At 37.0% G+C, this 12,675-nt stretch overlaps 1 protein-coding gene across 1 annotated transcript in view; it reads left to right on the top strand.

Annotated features, from left to right (window-relative positions):
- The first annotated feature begins 3,095 nt into the window (after positions 1–3,095).
- Positions 3,096–12,675, top strand: part of LOC118736437 (photoreceptor-specific nuclear receptor) — a 40,887-nt gene continuing 31,307 nt past the window's right edge. The window contains exons 1-3 of the mRNA XM_036466532.1: positions 3,096–3,108; positions 4,078–4,158; positions 6,551–6,712. Coding sequence (XP_036322425.1) covers positions 3,096–3,108; positions 4,078–4,158; positions 6,551–6,712 — 256 coding nt within the window. The remainder of the gene's footprint in view (positions 3,109–4,077; positions 4,159–6,550; positions 6,713–12,675) is intronic.

Below are 12,675 nucleotides of genomic sequence, written 5' to 3'. Positions count from 1 at the left end.
AATTGTGTTTAATCGTTATATGAAAGCAAATGAGACAAAAAAAATTCTAAAAAATTAACGGTAATCTTTAGCGACTTGAAACTTGCACATTATTGGACTAAAATTTAATGCGCTATAAAACTGTGTACTCAAAAAAAATCTAGAGCTTCTGAGAAAAAAGTTTGAAATTTAACGGAAAGTTTGTTGCATTTTTTTGCGGTCTTTTAAAAAGTTTAAAACATGGGTTTATATGGGTTTTATTAGAGAATGAACTGTATTTTAATTGAAAATTCTTAAAAAGAAATAATTGAACTTAAGTGGCAAACAATATCGCTTTGAAAGGGGGGTGCTATAGATATGTCCAATACTGTACGTGATTTAAAGGAACAAATTTTTGCTTTAAGCTGAATAACGGTAAATTGCAAATATCTCGAAAACGTATCCATAGAAAAAAAAATAACTCGATTTTCGGAATTATCGAGTAATTCTACATTGGAATTGGATAGTGGCGTCTGGAGAACAATTTTGCTGTTAACCAGTGTAATCAATGCCCTCATATCCGTACCGTTCTTTTGATTTTCCAAAATAAGGTGTCAAATTAAAGAGTTTGGGCTGCAGATGCACAATAAGGTTTTACCTTTTTGAAAAGAGTTGCCACCCTTTAAAAAACTAGAATCAAATTATTTAAAAAAATTTATCTACTATTACAAATCGGGTATCAATCGAAATGGTTTTCAAAGGCTTTGTTTCTTAACTTAATTAAAGAAGGGTTGCCACTTGTTCAAAATTCAAATACAATTTGAATCAATAGAATTGGGTAAGGGAAATATGTATCATGTGATATGGGTGCCAAACCAAAGTAAAGGAGCTTCAGAAGGTAGTAGTTTGAAAATATTTTGAAGAGGGTTGTCACCTGCTTGAAATGTGGCGTTTAGTTACCTTATACACAAGTTATATGAAATATCACAATATGGATGTTAAATGAGAGAGTGTTAAGAAATATTTTGTTTGTATTGCAAGAATATTTTTGAGGTGTTGGAAGAGGGTAGCCATCTGTTTAAAAAGTTAAATTCAAATTATTTACTAAATTAAATGGATTTTTAAAATATGGGTTTCAATCGAAGAGGGTTTGAAAAATCTTTATATCTGAACTATATTTAGCGGGGTTGCCGCATGTTTAAAAAAAAACCAAATACAACTTAATTCATCAGTTATTTAAAAAATACTTAAATATGTATCGCAATGTCAGACGAAGGAGAGTTAACAAGGTTTTAGCTTGCAAATACTTTTGAGTAGGGCTGCCACCCGTTTGAAAGGTCCAATACAATAACTAATACAAATATTATACGGGAGTCAAACGAATGAATATTAAGAAATCTTTAGTTTGAACATTTGGAAAGTTTGAAGAGGGTGGTTTCCACGTGTTTAAAATGTTGCATTTAAATTATTCAATAAGTTGGATGAATTGTTAAAACTATTTATTTCTGACCTTTATTAAGGAGGGTTGCCACGTGTTTTAACAATCAAATTCGACTTAGTTCATCAATTTATTGAAATACAAGTATATCGCAATGTCAGACGAAAGAGGTTTTAGATGATTTTAGTTTGAAAATTCTTTTGAACAGTGTTGCCACCTGTTTGAAAACTCGAATTTAGTTTACTGATACACAAGTTTTATGCAATATTAAGACGTGGATGTCAATCGAAAGAGATTTATGACAGCATTAGTTTGAAAATATCTTTAATTAGGCTTACCCCCTTTTTGAAAAGTCATATCGATCTTACTAACCAGATCTTGTACCAGAAGCATTTTTTATGATAGTCACTAAATTTGCACCGTTCTTTCGAATGGGTGGTCAAATTAAAGACCTTAGCGAATAGTTTTATTTTTTTAATTAAGCACTCTTTTTTTTTATCGGTATAAAGTGATTTGAAATTTTATGAAATTAAAAACCTGCACTTTTCGAGACCTTTCTACACTCAGAAATTGCTGCACGGTTTTAGGTGAAATATGGCGCTCCGATCGCTTATAACTCTGACTACAATTTGGAATATTTTTTACGTTTTTTAAATTCAATTTTGGGCGTTTTAACGCCACGCGTGCTCACTAGTCCATTATAAATTTGCAAGGAATTTTAATTATCCTGGTACCCATATTAGGGTAATTTCGTATTGTTCAAAAATATTGGGCAGCTATCTCCTACATTCATCCACTACTTGAGATCTAACAGAGCTAGAAGAGAGTGCCTGAATGGCCGCTTCGTTATTCGAAAGGATGTTGAATTGCGTTTTCGCCGGTACATTTTTACTGTTTTATGTACCTTACTGCCTCCTTAATAGCAAACGTTTCGGCCTGGAACACGCTTGCATAGTCTGGTAGGCGAAAGAATAACTATAGGTTAGGGTTTGTGGTGAACCCAGGTTTTCGACTGGATATAATCAGTGGGCAGCATTTTAATTTCAGACGGTAGTTCGTCTAGGTTGGAACTGTGCCCGTTCGGTCTTTCCTTGCAGAACCCCAGAGTACGCAATCTGATGGCGCTGTTAGCAGCTGAGTTTTCGATAAAGATATCTATGGGTAATAAATAAGTCAAGAAGGACGTTGAAATCATCCTTCGGAGAGGAGCTCATTGCACTTGACTGTATGCACCTATCAAAGATATGGACGATTTGGGCATCTTAGTACAAATTCAGGTACTTACTTCATAATGAATCATAACATATTTTTTTAATCTGTTGTTTTGCTTTTTGATGGCGACTTATTCAACGGCGGCGTGTGAAATTCTTTATTCCCAGGACATGCTTAGATAAACATTCACTCATTCCGCATGCCTTCCTGCCGCATTCACAATATGTTAATTAAATGAAACAATATTTCCAAATGCATTTTGAAAAAAGAAACAAAGACATTCACACAATCACGCGAGTTTGCTGGGCAACTTACTGCTGCCAAAAATCTCAAAATAAAAATAACAAAAACATTTTAAAATAAACTTTAAAATATTAAAATAATAATTGTCATACGCAGTGGCAACAAAAACTAAACCATACAATGGGAATAATCAAATCCAACAGCCAATTACAAAGGCAAAAAAAAAAAAAAAAACAATAACAATATGTACTTGCCGTGTAAGTACCCATCCGGGCGCTAGCGGCAATGCAACTGCACAAAAGCTGATGGCTGAAGGGTGTGAAAAGTGGCAGCACGCGCCACCACCAGCAAAAACAAAAGCGGGATAGAAAGGCGTACATGCAGGCATACAAAAGTGGTATGCAATATAAAAAAAATGCGTAAACACTGGCAATATGTCAAACGTCTATGGCCTGGGTTTTGTAATCATTACCTTAGACTTTGTTGTTCACGCATCATTGACAATATTTAGATATACACAGTGCGCTTTTCCTAGTCGCAATGTCACTTCCTCTCTTCTTTCCCTTTTTTTGTTTTTGTTGTAACTTATTTATGTACTTATACATTCTTCTGTTGTATAGTCTTTGTTTTTGTTGTTGTTTTGACAAGTGTCGCTTGTTTACTGAAGGATCTCTCTATTAAATATAAAGTACAACGCTACGTGCCTTGTCCAATGACTGAGATTAACTGTGAAATTGCGGCACACCTCGAGCGGTGATGGCCAGCGGCTGCTCCGGTTGGTTAGCGATGGGGGAGAGGTGCGAAAAATTAAGTGCGAAAAAGGGTTTGCTTTGTATACGCAAGTCTCGGTTACTGCGGGTAGCCGACGTTAGACAAAAGGGTGGAGAGTCACGTCGACAATTTCTAAATCAACAACTGTTTAAAAGTCGTCGTGCATTTGTTTGCCTAACTTGCGTAGTCTTCACCTCTCAAGTGGTGGTGTTGATGAATATTTATATGCCAGTGTTTGTGTGTGTGGCAGTCAAAAGGACAATAGACTGGTTATGTGTATTTTTCATTTGCGAAGCTCTCGTCGATGAATGGGGCGATAGACCCTTTGATATAAGTAAACTTTTGGCTGTTAGTTTTCGTGACTCTAATGTCAGTTAAGCCTAGTCTAAATCACTTATTTGATATTTTTCTACGTGCTTTATGCCTCAATTTTAATGTAGCTTATTTATTTTCAGGGGATCGCCTGCTAGACATACCTTGTAAAGTGTGCGGCGATCGAAGTTCCGGCAAACATTACGGCATCTACAGTTGTGATGGTAAGTGAATACGATTTCATGGCTCTTTTTAGGTAGTAAAATTTTTTAAAATCAAAAATGTACTTAGGCCACACTTTAAAGTAAAGCAAAAAAAAAAAAAACACATTTCAATTAAAACCAAATTTAACTAGTACGGCATTTCGGCATAGTTGTTATAGGGTTACATATTTTCTGAACTTAGTTCCTACATTCGACAATTAAAATAGTTCTACTGGAATAACCCAAATGCTTCATTAGAAAAGTTTTTGACGGCCTTTAAAAATACATACCCGTATTTTTACGTATTTTTGTAGCCCATTCAATTTTAGTACATTAAAGTGCCAATTTGAAATAGATAGGACGTATCGTTAACTTTTGAAAATTTTTTCTTAAAAAGTGTTCTCAGTGAGCTGAAATTAGTTTTACTTTCAACTTTATTTTGACCATACACATATCCTATTATATTTCACATTGAATCGTAAATTTTTATTTCTATATCCTTTTCCTATTTTACTATCTAGCTGATCTCTATATAAATGACTTCCCCTGTTTCATGCTCTTTCCTAGTGATTACAACAAATACATACATGACCGTTATTACATTTTATTGCTTTTAACTTAGTTCTAAGTAGTGTTGCGCAGTATCGATACCAAAAGAACTCAGAACTTGATTTCCAAAAGAACTCGAAAGTACTCAGAACTTAAAAGAACTCGAAAGCACTCAGTACTCACAAAAGAGCTCAAAAGTACTCAGAACTTAAAAGGACTCGAAAGTACTCAGTACTTAAAAATACTCTGTTCCAATCATCACTTTGATGCATGCACTCAGGATTGATTCAAAGTACTCAGTATTAAGTGACGAGTTTTATTTATATTTACCGGTATTCATAAATGATTGTACTCAATTTGAAGTTCCAATAGCTTTCAAGTACAATACTTGTACCCAGTAAAGTTAGCGATTCATTTGGCGTAATTTTGGATTAATATTTTAATTTGAATAAAGTGCTGAGATTTCTAAACTAAGCATTGAAATGTTACCAACACGTGTACATATAAGTATCTAAAGGAAGTACTCATTACTCTCGAAAATACCCGATTCTTATAAGTATCGATACTAAAGAACTCGATCCTCAAAAGTACTCGATCCTTGCCAACACTAGTTCTAAGTATTGCGAATTCACTGATAAAGCTATCCTCGAATCGGAAGGACTTTTTCTTCCTGACTTACCTATTTTAAATAAAATATAGCTGAGGAAGGACTATAAAAAACTTGGCCACTAATGGGTTAAAATATGGTCATCAATACGTTAAGTCAAAGTCGTAAATGGGTTAAATTATCCATAATTTGCATAATAATAGAATCAATTTAACGTAACATAAGACATTGCAAAAACCTGGGCCACCAATGGGTTAATGCATGATTCCATAATGGGTTAAGACGTCAAAAATTTACTCTTATACCGTAGTTCAAGCGAGTCTAATGGAAAGAAAATGATTTCAGAATTTTGAGCACCCGCTTATATGGGGCGGACCCAGTGTGGCTACGGTGTACGGTGAATTCTTTTTTCTGATAATATTCAAAGTGCATATATGTCATTCCCTGTAAAAGATGTACCTCTTGCTAAATGACTACATTTCACAAATCTGTGGAAAAATATAAAAAAAATTGAAAAACCCATAAAGCGGGGCCGAGCCGAGCGAAGCCACTCCGAGCTTTCAAATTAATGCAGCTATATGAAAGTGCTGATACATCAAGCTTTTTCAGAAGCATTTTTGAGCTGAAAGCAAAGCATTTTTTTGTTTTCAAAATTTCTTTTTGATTTTTCAGCGTCATGACTCTGATGCGAACAAAAAAAAAATCAAACTGATTAAATGAAAATCTATCTTTCGAGGAAAGTATTGATATAAATTGAAAAACTACGACCGATTACATGTAAAAAGCTCCGCTCCGCTACATTCGGTGTGAACACCAGCAGCTTCGCTTCGCCGCCTTGCCTCGCTCAGCGCCAGCGCTTTCTGTGTGCACGCACCCTAAGGAAATTTATACTTACACCCGTCACAAGGATCTGTCCCTCCAATCGCACTTTTAAATATTTTTAACTATTTCTATGAAGATTATATCATCTTAATTTTTTATGAGAACTAAAGCATATAGCATATATCGTCACTAGACACGAATAAAGGCGCGCTAGTATTTTGACGGCGAAAAAAGACGCGTAAAAAATTTGACCAAGAAACACGCTTAAGAAAAACATCGTCGAAGAAAGATGCATAAACATAGATTTATGCTTGGCAAAGATTGTCACTTCAGCATCATGTAGTGGTCCATATCAAACTTTAGTTCCTTATTTTAATGCCACTTTCTTAGATCCTTGCCTCATTTCAACTGAAATTAACAATTCTTCTCCCACAGGTTGTTCCGGCTTCTTCAAACGCAGCATTCATCGGAATCGCATTTACACCTGCAAAGCAACTGGCGACCTAAAAGGTCGCTGCCCCGTTGACAAAACGCATCGCAATCAATGTCGTGCTTGTCGGCTGGCTAAATGCTTTCAATCGGCCATGAATAAAGATGGTGAGTACCAAGTAAATTTCTTTGTCTATTACATACTTAAATACATACATACATGTCTATTCAAGTAGTTGGAAGGAGTATAATTTTTGAAATAATACAAATCAGCAAAGAAAAATAACGAAAATTGCCAAATGAGTCGAAAAGAACGCAAGCACAGTTGCCATTATTTTCGATTTAACACTTACATTATTTATTTTGATTGCTAATTTTACGCAATTACAAGACTAAATGATATTCGACGCTCCCTCTGGGATGAAATCGATTTTTTTTTTTTTAACTCTAGAATAGATAAATAGATACTAAAATGAGACACGGACTTTGTCCGAATAGCTCTAATGTGTCTTGGTTGTGGCTATTTCTTCCTACAGGGCGAGAGAATGATGTATGTTAGGACGAGTTTCTGTCATTTACTGTTTAATCAAATTTTGGTCTATTGTGGCCAGAACTATTTTCTGGTCGTGTTCCGATCTATTGCCGAGAATGGCTGAGTCGCAGTTGGGTTTGGGCCTGCTGCCTCTGTGGAGAAGCCTCGAAAGAGCTCTTTGTTTGGAAGGGCAGGTTTTCTTAAGTATTTTGAATCGAATCGAACTTCTTGAAACGAGCCAAAAGAGTTTTTAAATTGGTATTTCAGAAACTCCCTATGTAAAATTTTCTAGAGATACATGATAGATAAGATCCCTTTTTCATGAACTTCTTCAGAGGCATTATTTCAAGGTAATTTTAACCCTTAAAATACTTAAAAACCAATTCAGATCCACACATCAACGCACTTGTCATTTCGTACAGCGCTAGCTTCAAAGCTCTTAAGCCAATATTAAATGTAGCATAAAAATACAAAACCGATTAGAGGTTGAAGTTCGACAATTCACAATCCACAGCACATTCACACTTACGCACTACAGTTCATTTGAAGCATTAAAAAAAAAATGGGCAAAAGCCAGGCAGGCAACCAACCGGGCAGCCACTTCAAAACGACCGCTCCATCCCTCTGATCGTAAAATGAAAGGCAACAAATTCAAATGCGAGCTTTATGTGTTGTACGCTGAGAGCATCGTGAGAAATCCAACACATTTTCGGAGCATTTTAAACATGCAACAATGGCAACAACAGCAGCAATAATGACAACAAATTGTAACAATACTGTGGCAATAACAATAGCAACAGCAAACGCTGGCATTGAGGAGGACCGTAAAGCAATAACAACAACTTCCGCTTGATTGCCAGCTTGGCGAACTTGGAAATAGCCAAGCTGGGTGGACTGGACAACTTGGACAACTGCTCGGTGCGGAGTGCCAATGAAGGCGTGTCAATCGCTTGCTCGACGCATAATAGCGGATTACATGCATTATCCTTGCAACTCCGGGCACTAAATCGCACTAAATGTGTATTGACAATCAGAAATGATTATCCTGTCATTGTCAAATCGCTTGAATGGTTGGTATTGCCGATGCCGATGCTGCTGCTGCTGCTGCTGCTGCTGCTGCTGCTGCTGTAATGATGCTTGAAGCCAATTGAACTGAGGGAGCGTGCGCTTGTAGGTATGTGTGAAATTTAGAGAGCATAGATGTGAGTCTTTGACATTTCGCTATGTACTTGGGTACTTTTTTTCTTGGTATTTCGCATGCCGGGGGGCTTTTGTGGCGATTTACCGGCGTCTTTTTGGCACTAAATGATGGAGCCTTTACGGCATTTGGGAGACTTTCTTGACTAAGCTGACATAAAAATGTGCGAAAATACTTGCGCTACAGCTGCGGCCAGATTTTTAAGAACAGCGCGAAGCGAATAAAGATACAATTCTTCAAAGATATTTCAATACAACTGCGATGATTTTCCTAACTAGGCTAAAAATGCTTAATTTGATGTTAGGTCCCTTTGGGCGGTTGCGTCCCGTTGGATAACCAATTTGTGTGATGGAAAATCTTGAGGGCCGAATTCCGCCACAGCCAGATGGAGTCAGCTTAGTGAGCAACGCAGATGATTGCACAATAGGGTGTTCCAAAAATGTACGTGAAAAAGTGAAGTTGGAATTTTTATGCTCTCACCCCCTAGGATTTTTCTATACCGAAAATAAAAATTAATTATATTTTTTTTTTTTTGAAATCAAAAAATATTTAGAGGTCGTTCAGAAGTTTCCATGTATTTTATATGGAGAAAAAAAAATTTCGTAGAAATTGAATAGAATTCTTGAAAATTAATTTTTTTCGATGGCGAAGCTCTGGTTCTCTTCGGGAGACTTCCAATAATAATACCCAATTGCTTATTTAACCATTTTTTATAGTAACTATATTTTATAGGTCCGCCAAAAATCCCTACAAATGCTGTGGGGGGACCAATAAGAAATCTTTAGTATAAACAATTTTTTAAATAAAAAATTGGGTATTATTATTGAAAGTCTACCGAAGAGAACCAGAGTTCTGCAATCGAAAAATAATAACTTTCAAGAATTCTATACCATTTCTACTAAAAGTTGTTGTTTTGGTTTCAAAAAAAAAAAAATATATTGGTAATTTTCCTTCGGTATAGAACAAACAATAAAAACGAAGGAAGCCTCAATATCTTCTAGTAGCGTAGAGTGACTGACGGCCCAGAGTAACCACGACTTTGCATCTTTTGGAAGTAATTCATATCGGCTTCGTGATTCGTGAAGGCAACGCGATGGTTCCATCACATTGAGGATTGAAAAGAAAGGCTTTAAAGCTTTGAAACGGCGCAGCAATGGACCAAATTGAACAAATTGAATTGGCAACAATCGCAACTCAAACTGTCCTAGGTTGTCCGGTCGTCGGTGAAAAATCAGCAAGTCTCTCTGAAAATGTTTTGGGGAGTATGGCATTTTTCGCGAAATGGCAATGTTGCGAACAAAGTTGTATTAACGACCTATCGCAACTCCGGATTGCAAATGTAAATTTTTTTTTTTAAATATCGCGCGTTAGAGAAATGTAAAAGTTTTTACAATTATATTTCGAGGCGGCGTTAACTGATTTACTTTTTCTGGAAGTATTTGAAGACAATAATAAAAACATGTGTTTCGCGACTTTGACTTTGCAATGACTGCCAGCTCAAATACTAAGGCAATGTCGCAATTTTGTCGCAAGAAAGTTTCCATATAAAAGTAATCAGCTGTGTGGCAAATTTTGCGACAAATGCGACATTTGCAACAACTTTGCGACGTTTCGTGAATTCCGCTAGTATGCATGAATTTACTCCTACTGTCTTGACTCGCCATTTTCTGCGTATTTGCTCTTCTTGCCATGAACTTTTGTATGTATGTAGGCCTGAAAAATAGTATACAGTTTAAGAAGGAAAAAAAACATAGCGCAAAAAAGTATGCTAGGTAAACAAACACCATCTCTCTAATACCGGGGAGAAACAATAACAAAAGGCAACCAACAACTGGAAATTCGTATCGCTTACAAAACAATAGCTGTGGCAACTGGCAAAAGCCCAAAACAAAACAACATCTAACACGTACTACTTAGGCGCGCATCCCATACGTTTTGCCCTATGCACAACATATGTACACACATACATACATACATATGTACTTAGTTGCCTTTTTGCCACCGCTTTGTGTTGCCATTTTATTTTCTTATGTTTTGTGTTTTGTTACTTTTTGGCACTTCAAAACTCTGGTGGTACACACTCTGAAATTGTTGTTATTTTCTGGTTGTTGCGGCATTAATAAACACATACTCATCATCCGCACTTTTTTCAAGGCACATTTGAGGATACATACTTACAAACATATGTATGTACATATGTATATGCATAAATGCATGCTCTATGTCTCGCAAAATTTATTTATTTACATATGTACTTACTTTTGTTGGCGAATAGTTTTAAGGAAATCCCACACCTTAGGCCGTTTTTGTGGCGCAAGTAGCATAAAGGCAAAAGCACCAAAATAGCTGGCGGTAAGGAACAAAGTGGAGGAGAGTTCTAATTTTTGCGAGCAATTTTCGCACAACTATTTTTTAAATTGTGAATTTTTTGGTGACCGCTGTGGCTGAGTGGTTAGACCACTACCACTTTTTTCCGTTCGAAGGCGGCGTAAAACTGTGAGCTCGAAAATATTATTTTTTGTTTATTTTATTTCAATTGTGAAGTAATTAATCTGTGTTGTTAGTCCTTCCATCGATGAGATAATAAAATAAATGGAGAAAGGCCTATATCTTCGAATCAGACGAAAATTTTACCATTCCCATGGCAGCCAATTCTACGTACTGGAATTACTCGAGTTTTTCTCGATGAAGGGCTGATTTTTCGGTGACATAACCCCATTTATATCGGCGAACAAATTGGGCATTGAGCCCAATTCCCGACCTGACAACTACTTCTGTTGCGTCTGCCAGAGACGACTTCATCCGAACTCCACTTCGACTGGGTGCCGCATCTATGACACTTCTCTCACCCTCCAAATCGTGACCATTCCGCCAAGGTACACGAAACTCCTACAGTTGAGTTGCAACGGCCGCCAGAGCAAGATCGAAGAGATAACCGTCTTTATGGGTTGGCATGCGATCCGAGAAACGAAGTTGCACAGTAAAGACGGCCAGCGGGATAATGGTGGACGACTAGCGTTCATCCTACATCGCACTGTGCAGTATCGTCTAATTGAGGAAAACATCGACCGCAGGGATACCATCCTAGAATGTCAGGGCATAGCTGACCGACCAGGCGATGTCGAGTTTGAAATATTTATCATTTATCATCAACTACTTCCAAAATAGGATTCTGCTATGCGACACGCAAACTGGCCTCGTAGAATACGCAGTTTCAAGCGGTGTACCTCAGGGATCGGTACTGGGACCACTCCTTCCACTGCTGCCATCGTTTTGGCTTACACCGATGGCCCTTGCGCTGGTCGAGCAGAAAACAGAGCTTCTTCTAATAAGCAAACGGAAAATCAGAGAGCAGGCAGAAATAAGAGTTAAAGAATCCACTGTGCAGTCGAAACCCTCACTCAAGTACCTAGGCATCAAATTCGACTCGACGCTGAAATTTAAGTACCACTTGGACTACGTTTGCGAAAAAGCAGCGTCCACCTAAGGAGCACTCTCAAGACTTATGCTCAATACAAGAGGTGCAATACTGGTATTCTCAAGTCCGTTATTCTCTACGGGTCGGAGGTTTGGGCAACTTCATTCAACAACCCGTCGTACATCAATAATACGCTACAGCGGACATAGAGGGAGTTTTAGTTCGGATTAAAGTTCCACACTATGGAGTACAGGCTTTCGATGCTTTCTCCTTGTATACAAAAAATCATCGTGATCTTTGGCACTCAAGCCTGGCAAATGATCGTGGAGGAAACCTATTGGCTAAGCGGATAGACGATTCGAGCGTGGCCCCACCTATGCCATGTCGACCTAAATTTGGAGACGTGAGGTCCCTGTCTAATCTGACGAGACGTAACGACAGAGTGGAAAATCCCCAACACCATTCTACAAATTTTTGCAAACTCGGAAAGTTGGAATTTATCAAAAAAAAAAAAAAAAAAAAAATAGTGGCATACATATTAAACGTTTAAACAAAAGTCCTTGTCACACACGTTGTAAACATGAAATTCGCAATGTATAGTTTAGATAGTGTACACCTTAGTTTTCAAATGAAAATTATTTGTCAAATGCTATATTTGATTAGACTACCATATATGTATCATGATATTTAAAATTAGTTTTTATGCATACACACTTACATTCATACATATATGCATTTACCTATGTGTTTTATACATATTTTCGCCTACGCATTTGCTGAAGAGTTTTTTTTTTTCATTCATACCGCATACCTGCATATGTAAGTGTGTGGGTATTAATTTCCGGTTTTTTTTTTCCATTACAAAATGCATTTGCAAATGAGCGACAAAGTCCTAAAGTGCATGTTGCATGATTTATTAATGCAGCTGAAAGCCATTTTCGTGTCAACATAATATGCCTGACATATAGACTGCAATAGGACAG

This window comes from Rhagoletis pomonella, unplaced genomic scaffold (genome assembly GCF_013731165.1).
Source record: "Rhagoletis pomonella isolate Grant_MI unplaced genomic scaffold, Rhpom_1.0 Rhpom_scaffold_00003, whole genome shotgun sequence".
NCBI classification, from domain to species: domain Eukaryota; kingdom Metazoa; phylum Arthropoda; class Insecta; order Diptera; family Tephritidae; genus Rhagoletis; species Rhagoletis pomonella.
The sequence above is the reverse complement of the archived record's forward strand: the minus strand, read 5'-3'. Positions and strand labels throughout refer to the sequence as shown.